Source organism: Fringilla coelebs (assembly GCF_963513975.1).
Source record: "Fringilla coelebs genome assembly, chromosome: 2".
Lineage (NCBI taxonomy): Eukaryota > Metazoa > Chordata > Aves > Passeriformes > Fringillidae > Fringilla > Fringilla coelebs.
In genome coordinates, this window is record NC_140029.1 from 48077526 (window position 1) to 48098193 (window position 20668).

Genomic DNA, 20668 nt, shown 5'->3' on the forward strand with positions numbered 1-20668 from the left:
ACCACAGACAGAGATCAAATTCTATATAAAGTACTTATATAGCACAAATACCATGAGCAAGTCTTTAGAAAAGCCACAGGGAAATAACAAGAAACCAAAAATGCTGTGATAGCATTTATGAAGTTAGTCGTAGGAAACCTTTAAAGGTTATCTAGTCCAACCACTCTGTAATAAGAAGGAACATCCTCCAACCTGGCCTTGAACATTTCCATATATGACGCATTTACCACTTCCCCAGGCAACCTTGCTAGCAGTTCACCATCCTCATAATAAAAAATTTCTTAGATCTAGTCTAATATCTGTCAATTTAAAACTATTACCCCTTGTCTTATCACAACAGACATTGCTAAAGTAGTTTTATCCCATCTTTCCTGTGGGCCCCCTTTAGGCACTATAAAGCTGCCATCAGGGGTTCCCAGAGCCTTCTTTTCTCCAGGCTGAACAATCCCAATTCTCTCACTCTTTCCTCACAGGAAAGCTGCTCCACCCCTCTGATTATTTTGGTGTCCTCCTTCTGGAATCACTCCACCAGGTCCATGTCCTGGCTGTGCTGAGAGCCCAGAGCTGGCTGCAGCACTGCAGGTGGGGTCAGAACAGAGCTGAGCAAAGGGGCATGTCTTGCATCACACATACTTGTCAGATTTAACATTTACAGCCTGCCTTATGAATTGTACTGGCTTCATGACACCCCATTGAAGAGTCTGATCATGGAGGTAAAAAGAAAATCCCATCAACCCTTTACCCCAGACATTCCTTAGAACTAACAGCAAGCACACAAAATTTCAAGTTAATTATTATCATAGGACAGACACCTTCTCAACTTAAAAAATCATTAGTTTTCTTTGTAGGGAATTTTTATATCATGAACTATATGTGTGCTCACTGTGGGAAGACCCCAAATACCAATTCAACTATGAAGGCATAATTGGAAGGACACTTTCTTCTGCTGAATTCTTATTAAGGTCAGTGATGTGCAAAGCAAGATATTGCAGAACTGAAGATACTTTTTCACAACCAGCAATGGTGAAAAGTAAAAAAGCTGACAGACTTGTTTGGGGGAGTGGGGAGAACACACAATGGCTTTTGCTTTATTTCTTGGGTATACTTCCTTGATCAATTTGATTCTTAAATTCTTGATACTTCATTGCTCTTGAAACTTTCAGATTCACACCTCAAAAATGTATAGCCCTCTAAGAACAAAGTGATTCAGTCTCTGACAACTGTAACATTCACCATTTAAATGTGTTCATCCTCCATTCACATTAAATATGAAAATCAAAGTTAGAAGTAAAATAACACTGCTACATAAATAATTTACCATGGTACTCAAAAATTTTAACTCACTGAAAAATGTTATATTAGACGTGATTGGTAAGAATTGTTATTGTTCTGGTCTATGCTACCCCTACAGCTGTTGCTGTTACTGAAAAGATAACATTTCTAGTACGCAGCACTTTCTCTTTAAATAGTGCAAGTTTTATGACTAAAATGCTAATTCCTAAGCAGCCTGTCACAAAATTCACTGACTCTTAGCACCAGGTAGTTGTAGAGAGGTCCTGCCAAGATCAGGAACAAGTGTCAATGAATGCATCACACCCACTTCTGAGATTTTAAAGAGCAATCAGGGAGGGAACACATCTTTTTCAACCCTAAACTTGTGTAGGTACCACACTAAGCAAAAGGGTAAGGAAGGTGTCAGCATCATGAAATTCGTGACAAAATACAAAGTTGAAAATACTGATTTCTTCATTAATATAAATTTCAGGGTTGAAAGAGTTGAGTCCATGACATATTATAAAGAAAAAAGATAAGGATTTCTGGATGGTGGAAAAGAATAACATACACTGGAGAAACAGTAGCCTGGACTCTGCTGTCTCTGGGTAGCTGTGCACATGTTAATAATGTTTTAGCGTGATTAGAAATATTTTTTTGCCCTAGTAAGAGATATTTACTCCCATATCAGAGGTTATTCATCTTCTCTTCAAAAGTCCAGGCAGCTATATATTGTCATTTCATGAGATGAATGCTTTTTGCTCAAGTGAACAATGAAAGCAACCACAAAGGAGGGACTAATGCAGAGTATTATGGGAAAACATTTTCAAAAAGGGGAAGAGAGATTAAAAGCTTTCTGATGTTATGATAACACACAAATAAAGCCACTTTTCCTCACCTGTTGTCATCATTCAAAGGGAGGGAAGCAGATACAGAAAAAACAGGGTGTTGAAATCATGTTGAAAGATGTTGCAGGATGAGGACTGTGTCCATACTTTAGGTTAAGACAGCCAAGGAAGCTTGGAGGCAATCTCTGCTCTGTAAGGGGACTGAAAGCGTGAACGACTGATCATTTCTGAAATGTGTTAATAGTCCCACAGGCTACCTGAATCCCATTCAAGATGTCAATCTTCCTGTGGTATCTACAGCAATAGAAGTAGATGACAAAACTAGAAAAATTCCAGTGCCATCTGCTCAAATAAACCAGAACTTTCTCTCCTCACCTCCCTTCTTCAGCTGTTTTATTCCCAAGCTTCAAAGCCTTATTTGCATTCATGCAAAATCTGTTTTACGGTCAACTTCACTGCGATACTGGAGCTTCTCCCCCATACCCCTAAGACACAAAGCAAAGCTGGCCAGGTGTCTCTAAACCACAGAGCCAGCTGCTCCAAACCAAGCTCACAGGAAATAGCAAGGAAAATATGCAGCATTTGACACATCTGGAAAAGATTGCAGAGTCTTTGAAAATACTGTCCCAGTTCCCTTCCTCCTGCTGATGAGATTTCAGGCTTCCAAACTGATGCACCAACTAGAGAGGTTTAGATAACGTGTACCTTATAACTCTGCATATTCTTTCTAACCAAATGAGAATTTTTCCAAGGTAGTACACAAAGTACGTGCATGAACCTTCCTATAAAATGCATGGACCAAACAGAAGTAATTCTACCAGAAGTTGTTACTTAATATGGGAAAATTGATAGAGTTGAAAAATAGTGATAGTTGATTTTGGTAAGCATAGAAAATGAAGAAGTATTTCCTGCTTTGCAAGGTTGCATTAACTCTTTATAAGAAATGTCCTCTAAGTTTGTTGCCATAAAAATTGAGATGAAAAGGAGCAGGGAGAATTGGTTAGTACCTATTTTGCCAAGTAATTTGCCTGTAATTCCATGTTGACACAAATACTGCAGTGTGCATTTTTCAACATGGAGTACAAAAAACCCCAAAAAAGCATTAAGTCTTAATTAGCAAAACAAAGCAATGCTTTATTATTCGCTTCTTTTTCATCTGGACAATGAATGCAAAAGAACACAGAAACAAATAGAAGTTTAGAAGGAAATCCCAATAGGATATTGAACATAATACTTAACTTTCTTCTTCCATAAAAAGCTGAGAAGTAGAGGCGCCCCTAAAATTTTAGTCACTAACAGTTATCTCTGAAAGATTAGGAAAATGAAAATGTTTACATATGTATATTTTAAACATTAATTATAGATACAAAACTCAACACAGCACTAGCTTAACACAACATAAACCTCACTGTTTTTAACGTTAGTAATAAAAAAACAGAATTGTAATTAAAAAGAAAAACAGAGGAAACTATTTGTACATTTTTCCTCAAAGGTGCAACCAACAGCCAATGTATTTTTGCAACTGAGATTCCAGTTGTACAAAGGACTGAGAGATGTCTTCTATTTAAAGAAGCATGAATTTCACAAACTTTAAAAGAAACTACACGTGCATGAACTGCAGACAGTACCCCTTAAAGAGATGATATTTATAAGAACGTTAATGGCATACCTTAAATGAATAAAGGGAGAGGTAAAACACATTTTCTACTTTCAGAGCTTTAAAAGATTTTTTTTTCCCTTCATAGATTACTTCCCAAATTACCTTGCATTTAAACTCGTTTGTTCTTATGAAATGGCAATGTATTTATTCTAAACAAGCATTATAAAGTAGTTGTATGACTTTTTTTGAGAAGCACTCAATGTGGATGTTGTATTTATAGTGACCTCAAGAATGCAAACCTCCAAAGTTACATCTACTACTAACTAAACCTTTAATAGCCAATTAACAAAAAATATGTATATAACTCTAAGATTAAACAAAATTTAGAGAATATGCTGTTACAAAATATATTTTGACATATTTCCTAAGAAGCAATTAAAACAGTCATCTATGCAGAGTTATTTACAGGGGACTCAAAGTGTATCAGTTTTAGCACAAACCAGTATATCGGGTTGAATTCAATAAAATATTGGCGAATATAAGTTTGTGACAAGGAATTTTGGGGTTTAGTAAACTTAAAAATGTTCTATACAATCATTAGATGAATCTAAATTATATTAAAAAATCCTGTCTAAACTGGTTAATCTGAATCATTTAATGCATTTCATTGTACTCAGAAGTTCAGATCACCAAGTCAGTGGTACACACAAGCTGTGAAACAAGTTACCACTCAAATCTTTCAGATACAACAAGCACAGATTAACTGAGTCTGACTGTACCTAATCTATACTTACAGATAGTTTGTTCTTACTTCAATACTATCTTTTTAACAAGCACATATACAAATGTGCTATAAGGAAAGGCAGCAATTATAAATATTTCCTAGAATGACCGGAACTGGTACTTGATCATAAGCCATCCTGTCATTCATTTTTGAAGCCATATTTTCATTAATTTGTCTTCTGGTTTTAGTAGTCTTCTATCCTATTAACTTGGAGGGTTAGAGATCATCTGGAAGTTTCACACCAGCATAGGAAAGGAATGTCTGTTCGATGCAGTCTGGAGATAAAGAAAAATTGTACTTCAGTTCATCGCCGTGACTCACCAGAAGCAGCGTTGCTAAGTGACCAGCAAACCTGAACTGCAAGCAAAACAGCAGCCTCCCTACCCCCCATGTCAGGATGGGAGAAAAATCACAAAAATTTTCTGTTATTTTGTTACAATTTCAGAAGAGCATCTGAGAATATTTCCAACTGTAGGTCTGTTATTATTTATTAAAACTAATAATTAGTGTAGAGGAATCACTTTAGAGGAGCTTACTTGTCTATGCAAGACCAAGGACATTTAAATGTGATAGCAATTAATTTGAACTTCTTGTTTCAGTACATAAGATGCCTCAAAAACATACTATTTATGTGTTCATCTCTCTAAACAACCCACAGATCTTATAAGCCCACAACCCACACATAACCCACACATCTCAGTGGTGCTTACAGATAAAGAAAAAATTCAAAGCCACTGAACTCTGATAGGACAGCTCAGTAACTTCAGTAAGTCCTGGGTTAAACAGTGTTTTGTCCCAATGCAGAGTTTTAACTGCAGAAGAGCAAGGAATCCCAGACTGCATTATCCTACACTTTCACTATTCTCTTCAAACTACAGTTCTCAAATGCCATTTAGTCCTAACAACTCCTTTTAAAAATAGTATTTTTACACTTTACTGAAAGCTAACAGATATTTTCAGTCACAACTACAAATTTCAGTATTCTGAAGAGGTTACCCCAACACTAAGAAAAGAAGCAATATCCAACTGTTGCAAAAAGGCAATGCTGCCATGTAGTTGCTAATTTATATTGGTTGCTAAAAGGCAATACACACTTCAGTTAATTAACTTACTGCATACTTTGGAGGGGAAAAAAGCATATTTAAAAGAAATATTATGTCACAATTACCTTAACAGATTTTTCATAATCAAGTGCATATTGTATAGCACACATTCATCATTAGCTGTTTTTAAATGTTTATGCTGTCTTATATAAAAAGAACCAGCTTTTTTTTCCCATTCAAATAGTGTCTCTGTTTTCAGGCTTTGAAAATGTGTTGTAGGTTAATTCAAATTGATCCTGTGATCAATCCTGGAGAAAATTTATAAGAGATTTCTTTTTTTTTTTTTTTAAAGCAAACAGTTTCTCAGGTATGTCAAAATGCAGTCTTTAAGCACTTTTACTAAAGTGCAGAGCAATGAAAATGCTGCAATTCTTATTTCTAGGCTTAAATTTATCTTGTCATGCAATTTAAATTAAAAAAAAATAAATGCAAATAAAGACCCTTGGTTTAAGTTACATAGTGAAGTCCAATAAATCCACTTAATGGATAAATAGTATTAAAAAAAAAAGGAGTGGACATGTGCCAGACTGATTAGTCAGCTACCTGAAGGATACATAAAGCACATTGTTGCATACACAATAATCATACTTGTACATGACTGTCTTAATCCAGCCATGTAAAGAGAGACAGTACTCAACTATTGTTTGCATGTTCAGACCCATGTCAATCAGATTTAATATGCAGGCAGATTAGGGCTTCCTAACTTGCTGACAACAGGTTGACTACAAAAGCCAGTTTTTCCAGCACAAAGGACAGTATCCTGACAGCAGCAGATACTGTTTCTTAGGAAAAACATGTTCCTCCTAATTTTTGTTGCTGAACATTAGTTCCAGGGATGACTAGAGGCAATGAGGATGCATTATTTGCTTTCAAGTAAGAACCTTCACACATCTCCAAGCCCATGAAGAATACACATACAGTATTCATGACAGATGTTCAAAAACCATGCAACATCTACTTCATGACAGGAGTTTGATTATCTATTTCTAACATTTCTTTCTTCTTCATTTTCCTGGGAAAGATAACCTCATCACTAAAAATGGCTTACCTTCAGTACAAGAAAAAAAATCTTGTTCTGTGAGCAGCTGCCATGCTTTCAGACATATTTCTGACTTTAAGATAATTAACAAAGCCTCGAAAGAACAGAAGGAGTCCTGGAAGTGTAGAAAATGCACAAAATTAAGTATATTAACATAAATACATGCTACCCCACATTATCCTTATTCACATAAGTTTTAAAACCTAGCCTACAAAGTAAATTGAAGTCTTTGTCATTCACAAATTCAACAACTAAATGAGCTTTCATCTTGTGATGCAAGGATTCAATTTTATGAAAGGTTTTCCACAAATTTTAATGATTTACACTTCAAGTGTCATTTGCTAAAGAGACTGCTTGAAAATACTTACAAAGATGGGAAAAAATCCTGAAACATAAAAGAATCTGTTTTGCAAATTCTTTTCAAGTAAAACTTTCAAAATAAATTACTAGTGTCTTAGAAGAGTACCAGGTTCACAAAATGCACCTTTAGCAACATGAACAATAAATGTACTGTGAGTCAAAAGAGGGGGAAAAAAAAAAGTAAGGATTGCTCTAGCAAGAAGCCAGTAATGAATTATAGTAGATTAGGACTTGGGATTTAACTATCTATAAAAAAACCACCAGTCCAAGAGGAGGAAGAGCAATTGCCAAAGAAAATTACTCAACATATGTCATTATTAAAGTTTTTGTCAACTCTAAATTTCAAAATCTTTTAAGTTATTTACATTTGACTGTGTTTGAAAGAATATTTCAGCTAAGAGGAAAAAGATGTACACAATAGTCACAGAAAAGTAACATTTGCAATTGAAGATATATGCTTATGTGAATATACACACGTGCATTAAAACTCCAAAGGTTCAAATGAAAATCTAAACTGAGGTTTTACGAGTTCAGTAAAGGATTTAATTCTTTTCTTTCCTACATGATGCACTTTTCCTTCCTGTTGTACTGGATAAGCTCTTGATATTTTCCAATAATCAATTCCTCTCTAAATGATTAATGATTTTTGTTTATGATTTTTTTAACTTTCCTTTTGCTTTTTGAAACTAAAGCTTCCTTAGGGCATGCATGCAAGAAAAAAAAACAAAAATGAAACCAAAACCCAAAACAACAACCAAAAAAACCCACAAAACAAACAAACAAAAAAACAAACAAACAAAAAAAAAACCACCCAGAGAATATTCTGCTAACCAGTGGAACTTCACCTAAGCCGGACACATTTCTGTGATTAAGGTGAATTCTGCATAGAGAATAAAGCAGTAAGATCTTGCCTGCAAGTCTGCTACAAAACTTGCTACCCGAAAGCTACCAGAGGTAGTCCCCTTTCAACTGAAAAGAAACTGAAACAGCAAAATGAGGGCAGGCAGCTCTTTAGGTGCTTGATAGAATATTTTCTGCATCATACATGTTGGAAAATCAGTCCAAGCTCAACCCATATTTTACATTTCTCTGTTAAGGGAAGAAAGAAATACCACCCCACTTTCCATTGTGTTCCTCAATAAGAAACACTGTCTAACATTTAAATTTGAAATTTAGAATTGTGTCTCTCCAGTTTTTTCACTGATACATGACAGCTCTTGGGAAGTAGATCACTTTGCTCTTCCGTGATGCACAAGCAGATTTTTCCAGCTGTTGAAAGAAGGAAAGCGAACAAAAAGGAGATCGATGAACGCCAGAAGAGAGGAGATGGCAGTAGGTGGGCTGAAGGATGTCAAAGAGCTATGCAAAAGAATGACTCCAACTCATTCACTTCTGGAGAGATGCTGGACATACTACTTTGTGTGCTCTAACAAAAGGTTATCCAAAAAAACGAAACACGGATCTGGTTGGCAGTGTTCCAATGACATGATAATCCTCCTCCATGTCCTGCTAAGTAGCTTTTTTAGGTAGACTCCTATGGTGTTCTAGAAATTCCATAAAGTCACTTCATCAGTTTAAAAATTTTGTTGGCATACTTCATGCAAAACATACATAGGACAAGGGAATGCTGACTGCCAGATGCACGCTGTATGCCTCAGAGTGTTTTTTATTCCAGCTTGTGATTTAAAGAAAAAATAACAAATCCTCAAACACTTCAGACCAAAAACAAGGCTTTCCCAAATAAAAGCAAGCTACTTCCTGAATATGTGCAAAAGACTAATAAAAAGAAAAATGACAGCTTTTTCCATAGACATGTGGGGGCGAGGAAGAACACTATTTTCATCCTAATGAAAAAAGGTGTCAAACCTCAATTTCAGGCACCACAGGGCTTGGTTTTAATTAAAGACTTATCTGGAGATGTTTGTGCCTGCAAAGAGTCATTTCACTTCAAGGTCTGCTTGTGCTTGCAAAGAGTCATTTCACCTACTTCAATACAATAACCTCAAACAATATGAAAGCATTCAAGGGACTGATGCTGTGAACTGTTAAACATTTGCAGGTTTTATGTATATCAAACAACAAAGTCCACAATAGCAGAGCAAGGTGGCCATCAGAGAGTCTGATGAATGCCCTTAAAGAGGCAGATAGAGGAATTTTTAGGTAATGTTGTTTAAGACTTTTGACACTTGCAAGATAAATACTGAGTCACAGTGAAGATCTCAGAGTTGGTCTTTTTTTCTTAACTTACTCAACACTTCATTCTAACATTTGCTGTTAGAATCAATTGACTCAAAGGGAAGAGTGCCACCTACTGAACCAGCAACAGTTTACCATGCTTCCAGAGCTGGAAACAGAAATTGAAATGCATAGCAGCATTCACTCTGTAAAAGAAAATCATTCCAGATCCCATATCCAAATTACAAAATCTACAGTTGGAGAAAAGGTATAGTGGTTGGGCTTTGGTATACCTTCATTAAAAACAAACACAAGAGCAGAATTTGATGTGCATCAGGCTCGAAACATAGGCAGACAGAGCTTTTAAGAGAAAGCTGACATCATGGGACCACTGTGATCAACCAGCATGAAGCCATTCTCTCTTCCTACTGAGCAACTGCTGATGCAGTTTGCATTTCAAAGGACTCAAAAAGGACATTTTGTGACCTGTGCACAAGAGAGCAGACTCCACCTTTCTGGGTTCAGTCACATTTCTTAAAATTTAATACTTGACATATAGGTTATTTTATGTAAATACTACTTATCATATAAGGCCAAAGTTTCATTACACAGTTCTGCACCCCTAGAACAGTAGAAGCAATTTAAAAAGCACAAGTCACAAGTTTCAGTTTTACACATAATCCCTTATGCAGAACAAAATTTTTTGAGCTGAAGGGTATTTGAATAGTCCACAGTTCACACAATAACACCACTATGGTAACCAAAAACCTCATGAATAGTATGGAAATAAAAAACAAAACACAAAATTAATCAGCAGCTAAGGAAAAGCACATAGCTAAACATGTTACAAAACTCTTATTTACAACTACATGATTCATCTTTGAGTACTTCCACATCAAAACAGAAATGAATTCAACTGCCACTTACCAAGTACAAGAAATATCCACCAAAGCCAGTACTGTCCATTGAAATATCCAGTAAAATAATCTGAAAACTGAAATTCATAGAGGAGGCTTAGCTGCAGTAAGATAGATGACTAAGACATATTTAATGCACTATGCAAATAGAGAAAGCATGGTGGAAAGAGCAAAATAAATGTATCCGACTAAAATGCAAAACTAATATCTATTCAGCAGTCTAATACACAAATAAAACACTTCTATTGTCAGTTGGTTTGCAGCAAAGTAATTAAAAATCTCTAAAAAATATGTGTGTGTACCCATGTAAAATATGTATATATGAAAACACCCTTGTATTACTTGCCAGTAATCTGACATTTTTTTATTATAATGAGTCACCACTTGTTGATTTTCCCCTTTTCCCCTCAGTGCCTGCCATCCCAAACACATTACAGAAGCCTGCTGCTTTAGATATTAACACGAAAAGCCACATTAGTTTAATCTTATCAGACAGGGATGTTCTGCTGACCCTACAAAAGGGGAGCTTTTGACCTTCTGTATACCCCCTACTGTTAATCGCTGCCATGAATACCAGCCCCATAAAGACCCCCAACTCATTAAAGTCTTTTCATTTTCAAACCAGCATTCAGTTCCCAGCAGTGAGCTGAACGCAACTAAATGAACCTTGAAGTGCCATTTCAACTGTTCCTGCCAGTGACCACGGCAGACAGTTTTGTCCTCCCTGTGATGTGGGAGGCAGCTGGAGGGCAGGGTGTGATCGTACTGGAGACAGGTATCTGTGCCTTTACCAGACTCCAGACTTCATGCTTCACTGATAAAAAGGCTAATCAAATGTCTCCAAAACCCCCACAAAAAGTAGAAATGGGTAGATGAGTGAAGAGTTGCCAGAAGGAGTAAAATAACCCACTCAGCAGCTCTGCACACTTCCCATACACTTCTATCCTGCTATCATTCATTATGTTTACTGCATCCTGACTTTTGTGCTTAGTGCTTCCCATTTGCCCTTTCTAGGACATTTCAGTATATCAAACAAGAAGTAATGGGAGGGGAAATAAAAACCCTGAACAAACAAAAGAACCCTCACAAAAACAACAAAACAAAGAAACCCAACAAAAAAAAAAACTCCAACTAAACAAAAGATACTGGGCCACATATGCAACCACATGAAAATCTAAGACATATAAAGAACTGTAGATAAAGCTGGTTTTTTTTCTTCAATTAATCCACATGTTTGCTCCAGAATAAAACCAGATTATGTGAACTCTTTGAGCCAGATTGTGTGAACTCTTTGAGTATATGAGTATACTTATATAAGAGTATGAGTATTCATTTCTATCATCAATCAAAGAAAAAAATAGCAAGAAACAGAAATGCTAAGTTGAACTAAAGAATTGGTGTTTTACATTATCCATATATAAATACTCAATTTCTACGATTTTGACAATACACTGACATTGATCCCGTCTCACTTGTTAGTCAGTATTCTCAATTCTCTAAACATTAGATGTGTGTGTTTATATATATCTATACACACACACAAACATATCAATATACTTTTCCAACAGTTACAATTTCTTTTAATTGGAAAGAATATTCACTAAAACCAATAACCAAATACTTGCCCATGTGCATTGCTCTCCTACTCTCCTCGGGCAGAACCAGCCACAGCTGCACAATTTCCCCAATAGCAAAATTGTGCTTTTGTTCCCCCTATCCTTCTTTCTCCCTGGTAAAAACTGATACAGATCAAGCATACATGAATTCAGGCTGTTTAGACACTAAGAAGTTTTGTACTACTGACCCTGAGTGAAAAAGGGTGGCACAAGCCTTTGGAAGAGCTTGGAAGAAAAGGACAGAATAATTTGGTGCACACAGGCCTGCCTGTGTGTCACCATTAAAATGACTGTCAACACACACCTCACAAGCTTTCTGCTCTTGTCTCTAGGAAGGGAGACAATAGAGGAACATGATGATCTTCATTATGAAAAACTCTACCCATGAGTTGGAATTTTGGAATGAGTTTTGGAATTGGCCAGCTCTAATATTTCTGAATTAGTAATGGATTACATACAATAATTTAATTATAGTCTAGAACACAGTAATTCTACAAGGAAGTTTAGCATATATTAATTTGTATATTTGTTTTGAGCACATTTTCCAGCAGAGAGAAATAATAAAACTGACATAATCAGCAATTCTGCCCTTTGTTCAGTATGCCTTAAGGGGAGCTAAAAATATCCCAAATGAATGCATAATTGAAAAACTTATGTCTTCTCTCTCCATTAAGATATATTCTATTCCAGCCCCTGATTTCCAACAAATACACCAGAATCACATCTGGTCCAGCAGCATTTCACTGCTCTGAACGAGCAAAAAGGAAATTCAAAAAAAAAAAAGCTCTAAGAAGGATGCCATACATGTCCAGGAAGGACCATGCAATCTTCTGACAATTTTTTTACTATCATGCTAAGTCTAAATCAAGTTACTAACACACACACACAGAAAAAAAAATTTAAAAAGGTTATTGATGGCAGAATATGAAAGATATGTAAATTATCCAGGATCTTTTTCTTCATTAAAAGGGACAGGATTTCAAATGTTGTGTCTCACAAATAAGCCGAATTCAAGTTCAGAAAGCACCATTACATTTCATTTAACATCCACTTAGCTAAGTAACTTGCCTTCGGCTACTGTGCCTTTTGGAAAAGTATCTAGTTTTGCAGTGAAAACATCAAGAATCAAGCATTTAAGATTATAAAAATGTGACTAATTTCATATTTAAGTTGGACTTGAACCCATATGTATCTTACAAAGAATAAAAGAATCAAATACAAGGAAGAAATGCTTTCTTAAATTCCCTTCCCAACAGGCTAAGACATTTATAAATCTTTTATAAATGAGACTATAATACCAGTGATATTTTAGGTACTTGCTCCACTTCTTCTGTAGACTTTTAAATACTTGTACAAGGAATGAGTCATTCAGCATTTATTTTAGTGGAAATGTGAACATGAAATGCTATGTCAGGTAAAAAAAGAAAAAATACTGGTTTTCAATTCCCTTATAATATCCTTAAATAAATTTATATAGGTTTGTTGTACAGAGTCTGTACCATGTGAATCAAGAAACATACCCGTACAATGAGAATCCATTTGATCAGGGAGAGACCAAATCCACAGATTGCACCATACCTTCCAGCTATGGTATTTGTTATACAGAAGGATAAACAAAATCCAATCCAGTTGAAAATAAATGCCACTATAAAATAAAAGAAACAGTAGCTTCTGTTAATCTGTATAGCTAAGCAAACAGACTTAACAGTAATTTCACTTTTAAACTACTAAGGACATGCTTACACAGTCAGTTAATTCTCTTCCGGAAATTCAGGCTTTCAGAGATTGACTTTGAACCCAGACATTCCCCATGGTATAGTCACTTAATGACAAAGCAAATGGTAAACAGGCTGGAACCTACTACTTTACACAAGAGAAAATTCCAACATAAAAGAAAGTATTATACTGCAATAGACACCTAACCAGATTATACTGGACATGGAAAGTAAATTTACAAGAAGGACTATAACATACGAGATTTGGATTAAAACAAAGAAGAAAAACCCTTTCTACACCTTGATAACCAAAAATATAGTTACATGCACACATATATGCACGTATCAAGACTGCAATGTTTAGCTCTATCCAGTTTGGATTGAATAGAATAAAAGTATCCACTCTTGCTCCAAAAACTTAGCATAGAAATGAAGGTAAGTTGACAAGCTGATGTTTCATGGGTCTCTTAGATCTATATTCATGCCTTCACTTTTAGATCTACATTCATAAGACATAAAAAGCCTTGGAAGCTTTACACAGAAGTTAAAAATATCAATGAACAAAAAGGATATTGAGCATAACTACCACTATTGCTTCAATTAACACTTTTACACAACCCCCAGTTTAACAATTTAAAGTTTCTTTTCTGCATATGTACTTGGCAATCAGCATCATCATCTGTATTGACTTCAGGTTGCATGCATTACATCAGAGTGTGAGAATTCACAGTTAGGGGAATGGCCCAGCTTGGAAATCAGGGAGGGCATCCAAAAACAAAACCACCAAACAGAAGAGCTGGAGGAACAGGTAGAGGAAGGTAACTCAGGAATTCTGGAGAGAACATGACAATGGAAAATTGAAAACATTAGGGAACTCCGCAGTTAACACAAGAATCACAGAGGAGGGAAAAGAGGAATGGAAGAGGGGCAGCCTGGAACAAAACCCCTGCCAACAAATCCTCAATGTTTAAAATCCCAAACTTAGCTACATAAAATTCAGACATTAAATTGTCAGAGGAAAAATGAGCCTGTCTCTGCAGTTAAAGTTTGAACAAACAACTAGGAACAGAAAATTGCTCAATAGTTATCTTTAATTAAAGCATTTTGCAATACTATCTATAAAAACACACTATTTTTATGCTTTAAAACCTTCTTACAATTCTTCCAATAATCCACATAAAGATGCAATGATATGGAAAATTAAGTCTGTGAAACTGCAGCAGGATTCCATGAACTTTAAACACATTGAAGTTCCAAAAGTTTTGGAGGGCTTCACATCAAAATAGTCATTTAGTACAAGTGGGAAAACATCTTGCATTGGTCAGAGACATGGGTAACAGATGGTAGCAACAAGAATTCTTACTTCTATACAAATTACTAACTTTGAACAGATGCTGATCCAACCTGGCATATGCAGAGGAAACAAAACCAATCCAACCTCTGCTAAAAAAAAACCCCTACAGATCAACATTGTGACCTGAACATTTACCTATTTTTCCAAGACACATTTGATAAATTGTTTTGATTTCCCTATTTTAAGCAAGCTCTCCAAACCCACCATCTTTTAACAATAAGAGATTTCAAAAGCTCTGATCCTGCCTCAGCATAAGAGCTCACTGCTCTTTCTCCCCACTACTCAAGCTACTAAGGATGACTTTGATCATGGTTAGGTATACCTAAAGACAGGTATCTTAAAAAGGACACAAGATTCACATGTTTCTAATGGTCTATGAGCACTAGAGAAATTCTCAGAAAATGTACAATTTTAACAGATATAGATTTTTAAAATTACCTCAACTAATTTTTAAATGCATTATAAAAATTAGAGATTTCCCAATCACAAATAGAGGAGGGGGAAAAATTAGCTTTTATAATTAAAGAGGAGCATTGACAATTTTACCCTACTTTCAACTTGAATTAAAGGAATAGTCAAAATAGAATGCATAAGTCACTGCATAAGTATTTGATGGATGTTTAACATCAAGGTATTTGCCCAACTCTTGAAAGTAAAGGCATCAGCATGTTCCAGTGTTCCAGTCTTGTTCACAGTAGGGTTTTTTTCTCTCTAATCAGTTTGCTGTTCCATCAAGTTACATAAGCAGCTAATACAAGCAGAAAAGACAAATCTTATAAAAGTTGTAAACTATGAGAGTTCGTGCATTCCAATAAAAGTACATACAGAAGAAAAATCTCATTATTTAAGTTTTTATCCGCAACCATTTGCTAGAAAACTTGTACAGTCAGGACCTAATCAAAAATATGTGTCTTCAGGAGCACAAGGAACATGTTACTTCCACCGCTCTAAAACACAGGCAAACAGGGAGATTCTCCCAACACTGCCTGGGTGTTGCATCATTTTAACAAACTTAAGAAAGGCAACTATAACGTCTACATGTTTTCCATATTTCCCATTACTTCTCTCTTACATTCCATGTTCCACCAGTACTTTGAAAATCACTCTCCTTGTTTGATTATGGTTACAAAATACAATATTTGCTTTCAGAAATGCATCTTCTGAGCAGACTGCAATCCCCTCCAATTGCTTTTCTCTACATCAAAATCAGGCTCATTTGCCCATCTGTATATCTTTTTCCATCATGTGCATCCATGTGTATCTTCTGTCAGCCATGCAAGCTCTGAGCTTTACAGCTTACACTGCATCTGGTAAGAGTTACTGCAGTTAATTCCTGTATAATTCCTGTCTCAACTTATTACTGCAATGAAAGTTCTTCATAACTTTCATCCCTATGTTGTCATAGAGAAGCGACAGCACAAGCTCCCCCATCAAGCTGAGGGACAAAATAGACTGGTGAGGGGAGTGATCAGTAAAAGGAATTATGCACTAATTTCTCTAGAATTGCCAACGTCCTTCTCTACCTACTAGAAACAACTAAGTCATTGTACAAGTTCCTTGCTCTAACAAATGCTACCCTCCACTACTTTTCTGCAACCACTTACTTTGTGAAATGTAAATGACACTGCTCAGCTGTTCAAGAGATGACTTCATCCATCATACAACATCAGCTTCCATGACATTCCTGCACAGACAATGTACCTGCCATGACACTAATAACGTGCTATCATAAGGAAAGCTATTCCTAAAACCAAGGGGGAAAAATCCGATGAGCTGCTACAACCACATCATGACCCTAAAAAAGAATTCTTAACTTCTGCTTGCCCATTTTCTTCATGCAGCCAGATTCTGTGTGCATCCTGTAGATCTCCACTGCAAATCAAACCACTGTGCAAGAATTGTTATCTAGCCCAAAAGTGATTACATGCCTACTTGAGCCCAACTTTCAATTACTGTCAGCTTTCCGTTAACACATTTCAGACATTTAGCCTAAACTCATGCTGACTGCACTGGCACCATGATTTCAGTATTTACTTTCAATACTCTAGCACCATTCAGAGAATTGAGACCAATGAAATTATGGGGTTTGAATTTTATAATTCCTGAGGTGATTACAAGAGGAAAAAGTCCATATAAATGTAATTCACTTAAGAAGAACATAAGCTTTAGCATTATCTCCTCATGACAACAATCACGTGGGTCATAATGACCCACATAAGAAATGGGTTTTTGGGAGGAGGAGGGTTGGACTAAAGGTCCTTTTTAATAAGGAGTGTTTGTGATCCAGTGCAGTTCCTACATTTATGTTGTATTTCTCCTTAAGATTTTCAGTAAAATAACCCCAGCCAAAATACAAAGTACAAGACCATGGAGTTGTACATATTGAAATACAACAGATGAAACAATAATGACAAGCACACGACATTGTGATATTTCCTTAGCTGCTCCAGCACTTCACCTCCTGATCTTTTTTACTTAGCTTTCCACAATTACACATTAATCATTTAAGTTTTTAAGTGTCATGAAAAGAAGGCAGTAAAATTGATCTGAAGCTTTATGTTCCAAATTTTAGCCATGACTCAAGCCTGTAGAAAGATTATAATGGCAACTACATATACAAAAAGCAACTAATGCTCAGTTATAGTCTTTACTCCACAATTTGTTTGTTCATTTACTTGCTATTTTAATATATAGCAAACACCAAAGAGCTTAATGCTTTATATGTGGCCTAGACTTACTAAGCATACTGCAATAATAAATAATCCTCTCCTGCCACTAGGAATTGTTCTTCCTACTCCTGCATACAATTTGTTCCTTTATTTAACTGGGATACATATCTTTGTTCCATCCTGAGGGTTCACTTTGAGACTGATGATCATCACTGGAAGCGTTGGCTGTCAGCTTCCACAGAAAACAGATAACTTTTTTCGAAGTGATTAATGTTCAGAAACATTCCTTGGCAATTTATGTCTACTTCTTCATTACTCTTGTTGCTATGTTTTTCTTACTACCCACCTAGAAGCTTCCTTGTTCCAATTGTTTTGTATTATATCTAATACATACAGAAAAACTATGTAAGTCAATTTGCTTCTACAGTAAGAAGTTAGGTGACTGTGTATGAAGGTCAGTCAGTCTGCCCTAATAACCTGAGAGAAATAAGAGCTCAAAACAGTTTCTCTATTTCCCAACATTTTAATGAAGTAACTTCCTCTCAGCTTCTCTTGCATGACTAAGGGAAACCTGCATAACATTTGTGATATAGACATACAGAAGTCAGGTTCCTGAAATTATACAGAAGAAGCCTCCCATGGGAACTTCAACCATGCTTACCACTCCTCAGGAAGTATACACAAGGAGACTGCTCACCCTGAACTGTGCTACAACTCTGCCTTCCAACTTGGGCCCCCTTGAAACCCCCAAAGAAGGTGTCCCAGCTTGTGTGCAGCTTATTGACTGCTTGAGGCAATTAACAGGTTGGAAAACTACATGAACATTAATTTACAAAACTTTGGTATGGTTATTTTCTGTTCCAGTATAGTGTCTATGACACTTTGTACATTTGCATTTCCCTATAAAATCAGGTTTTATTGCTGTGAGTTGCATACAGTGCTTAAACAGCCTAGATGTTCAAAAAGATCAGATTTCTGCATGAGAATTTAAGTTTTGGTTGTACTACTGAACACTTTTCTCCATTTTTATCTCCTTATTAACCTATCTGTGAAGTTCAAATTCATTTTTCCTATGTTGTATGGACAACCCAAACCTCCCTTACATGGTTTCAAAGAATTCAGATAAGCTCCACAATTCCTCTTGGGGTCCACAGGTAAAAAGGTTGGTTCTAAAGCATTCCTTAAATATAAAGAAAAACCACATAAGCCTTTTAATAACATCCGAAAGGATCTCCTTCAGATAACATACCAGTATGAGTTTATCAGACATAATTCAAAAGATTTCCACTGCAGGCAGATGAAGCATGAAAACCAAGCCCTTTGTTCATGATAGTTACTTGCTCTATCACAACAACAGCTGTGTTCAAATTGGAAAGATATAGCTCAGAAATTCCTCCTTTTGGTTGTGCATACAAAAAAAGAAAAATACTCTGAGAAACTCACTTACTAGCTTCCTCTGGCATTCTTGAAAATTTCTACCATGCTGTATGAGGCACTTAAAAATTCAAAATAGAAAAAAGCCACATGAAGTGGTCTGATAGCAATTTTTTTTCCATTTTGCATGCATAGCAAAATGAATATTCACTTATATATTCATTTCCTTCAAAATAAGAAGCTGACAGACACCCGTACTGACCATTGGAGAGCAGATTCTTAGCTCACCAACATAATCACAGACTAAGGGCAACACCAATTACCATATATTAGAAATAAAATGGATTGTTTTTCAAAGTTTTTTTAGCAAGTTTCTGGATCAAGCCAAAAAATCCACTTCTTCATGCAAAGAACTTCACTTCTTAAGTGTGTATTTTCTTATTCTGTTTTGTCCTGCTAAACAGGACAACACTTAATAGCTTAGATGGGAAACAGGTCTGTAATCGGCATGCACCAGGCTCCTAAAACAACCAAAACCCCCCAACAAACAGATCAGGCCACTAGATGGCCTGGAGACAGCAATTTCATGCAACGTGGGCAGCTACCACTAGATGGTGGATACATATCACTAAGTGACTGCAATATGCAGGTAAGCTCAGTATAACATTTATTTTGCTACGCTTCATTTGCATAAAATGAATTTAAAGAATTCTAACTTATTCTTATACTTAAAATAAAGCTATCTGCCCCTGCTTCCATCGGTATACTTGACAGTCGGGGAGGAAGTAGGAGAGCATATCTGGAACAAGACATTTGTTCACCCTCCTTTCACTAGAGAGCGGTTCCTGATAGAGTTCTCTTACATTTTAACTATGTGAGGGAGTTTATTTGAGGCTTTCTGTGATCTGCCACCTCTACTTGCAGCATTTAAAGATATTCTACTCTGGGAAAAAAACAAAAAGATAGCCTTATTGTAAATTTCATTTTAAATGCTGCTCTCCTAAATCTACATCCTTCAACTTCCTGGAGACTTTTATCTCCTTATTGGACAATCATGAATACACGACCCACATATAAAGTATACCCTCATTATGTTAAGCTCATTTTTAATTTAATTTGACGATTTCCTAAGAAAAACTACTAAAACCAAACATTTCAGGTCTATTACTATTCACAACTGGTTTTGTGAACTCCTCATACTATGAGCACAAACAGCAAGTAAAGTTAATCAATTTCCCTGTGTAACCAGTATCCATAATAATCAACACATTCCAATTAAACACACACTTGCGTAAATACCTTACAATGTGTACACATTCATTTAATACATTTCCTTCATAGGCAAGCAAAGTTTGCAATAAAATACTCTCAGAACAATCATGAAAAATTATGATCTACAGAGTATTTTTGTTCAATGTTTCAGAGTACAGCTCTGTGCAGTCAGACTCAGCTAAATATCTATTTGAAGAGAAGGTTGGCAATTTATCCAAGTAAATGCTTGCATTACTGAAGGTGGACACCAGGTTCTGGGAATGCAATTTTGGACATCTGTGACTTCAAGGACTTAAGACATATTAAAGCAAACAATCCCCTTGGCCTCCTAGTGCACTGCTAATGAAGGCCTGAACCAGAATTTAAAAGGAAGAACAAGTTTGCACAATAAAGGATCTAAATAGATTGAATACAAAGATACAGAACATAGAAAAGGGAGAGGAAAATAAAGCAAAAAAGAAAAATTTAGTCGCACATCCCTTTGCCCCCAAGAATATACTCCGACCACAGAAAGAGGTCAGACTACAAAACTCACTTTGCTACTCTATAAACATCCTTAAAGATTTGCTT

At 36.0% G+C, this 20668-nt stretch overlaps 1 protein-coding gene across 2 annotated transcripts in view; it reads right to left on the reverse strand.

Moving 5' to 3' along the window:
- Positions 1–3227: 3227 nt before the first annotated feature.
- The window catches only part of NDFIP2 (Nedd4 family interacting protein 2), a 45173-nt gene continuing 27732 nt past the window's right edge, over positions 3228–20668 (reverse strand). For both annotated transcript variants that reach the window (XM_084201345.1, XM_084201344.1), the window contains 4 exons: positions 13235–13359; positions 10109–10175; positions 6656–6761; positions 3228–4779 (listed from right to left, as the gene is read on the reverse strand). In XM_084201345.1, the coding sequence (XP_084057471.1) occupies positions 6658–6761; positions 10109–10175; positions 13235–13359 (296 nt within the window). In that variant the 3' untranslated portion in view covers positions 3228–4779; positions 6656–6657. The remainder of the gene's footprint in view (positions 4780–6655; positions 6762–10108; positions 10176–13234; positions 13360–20668) is intronic.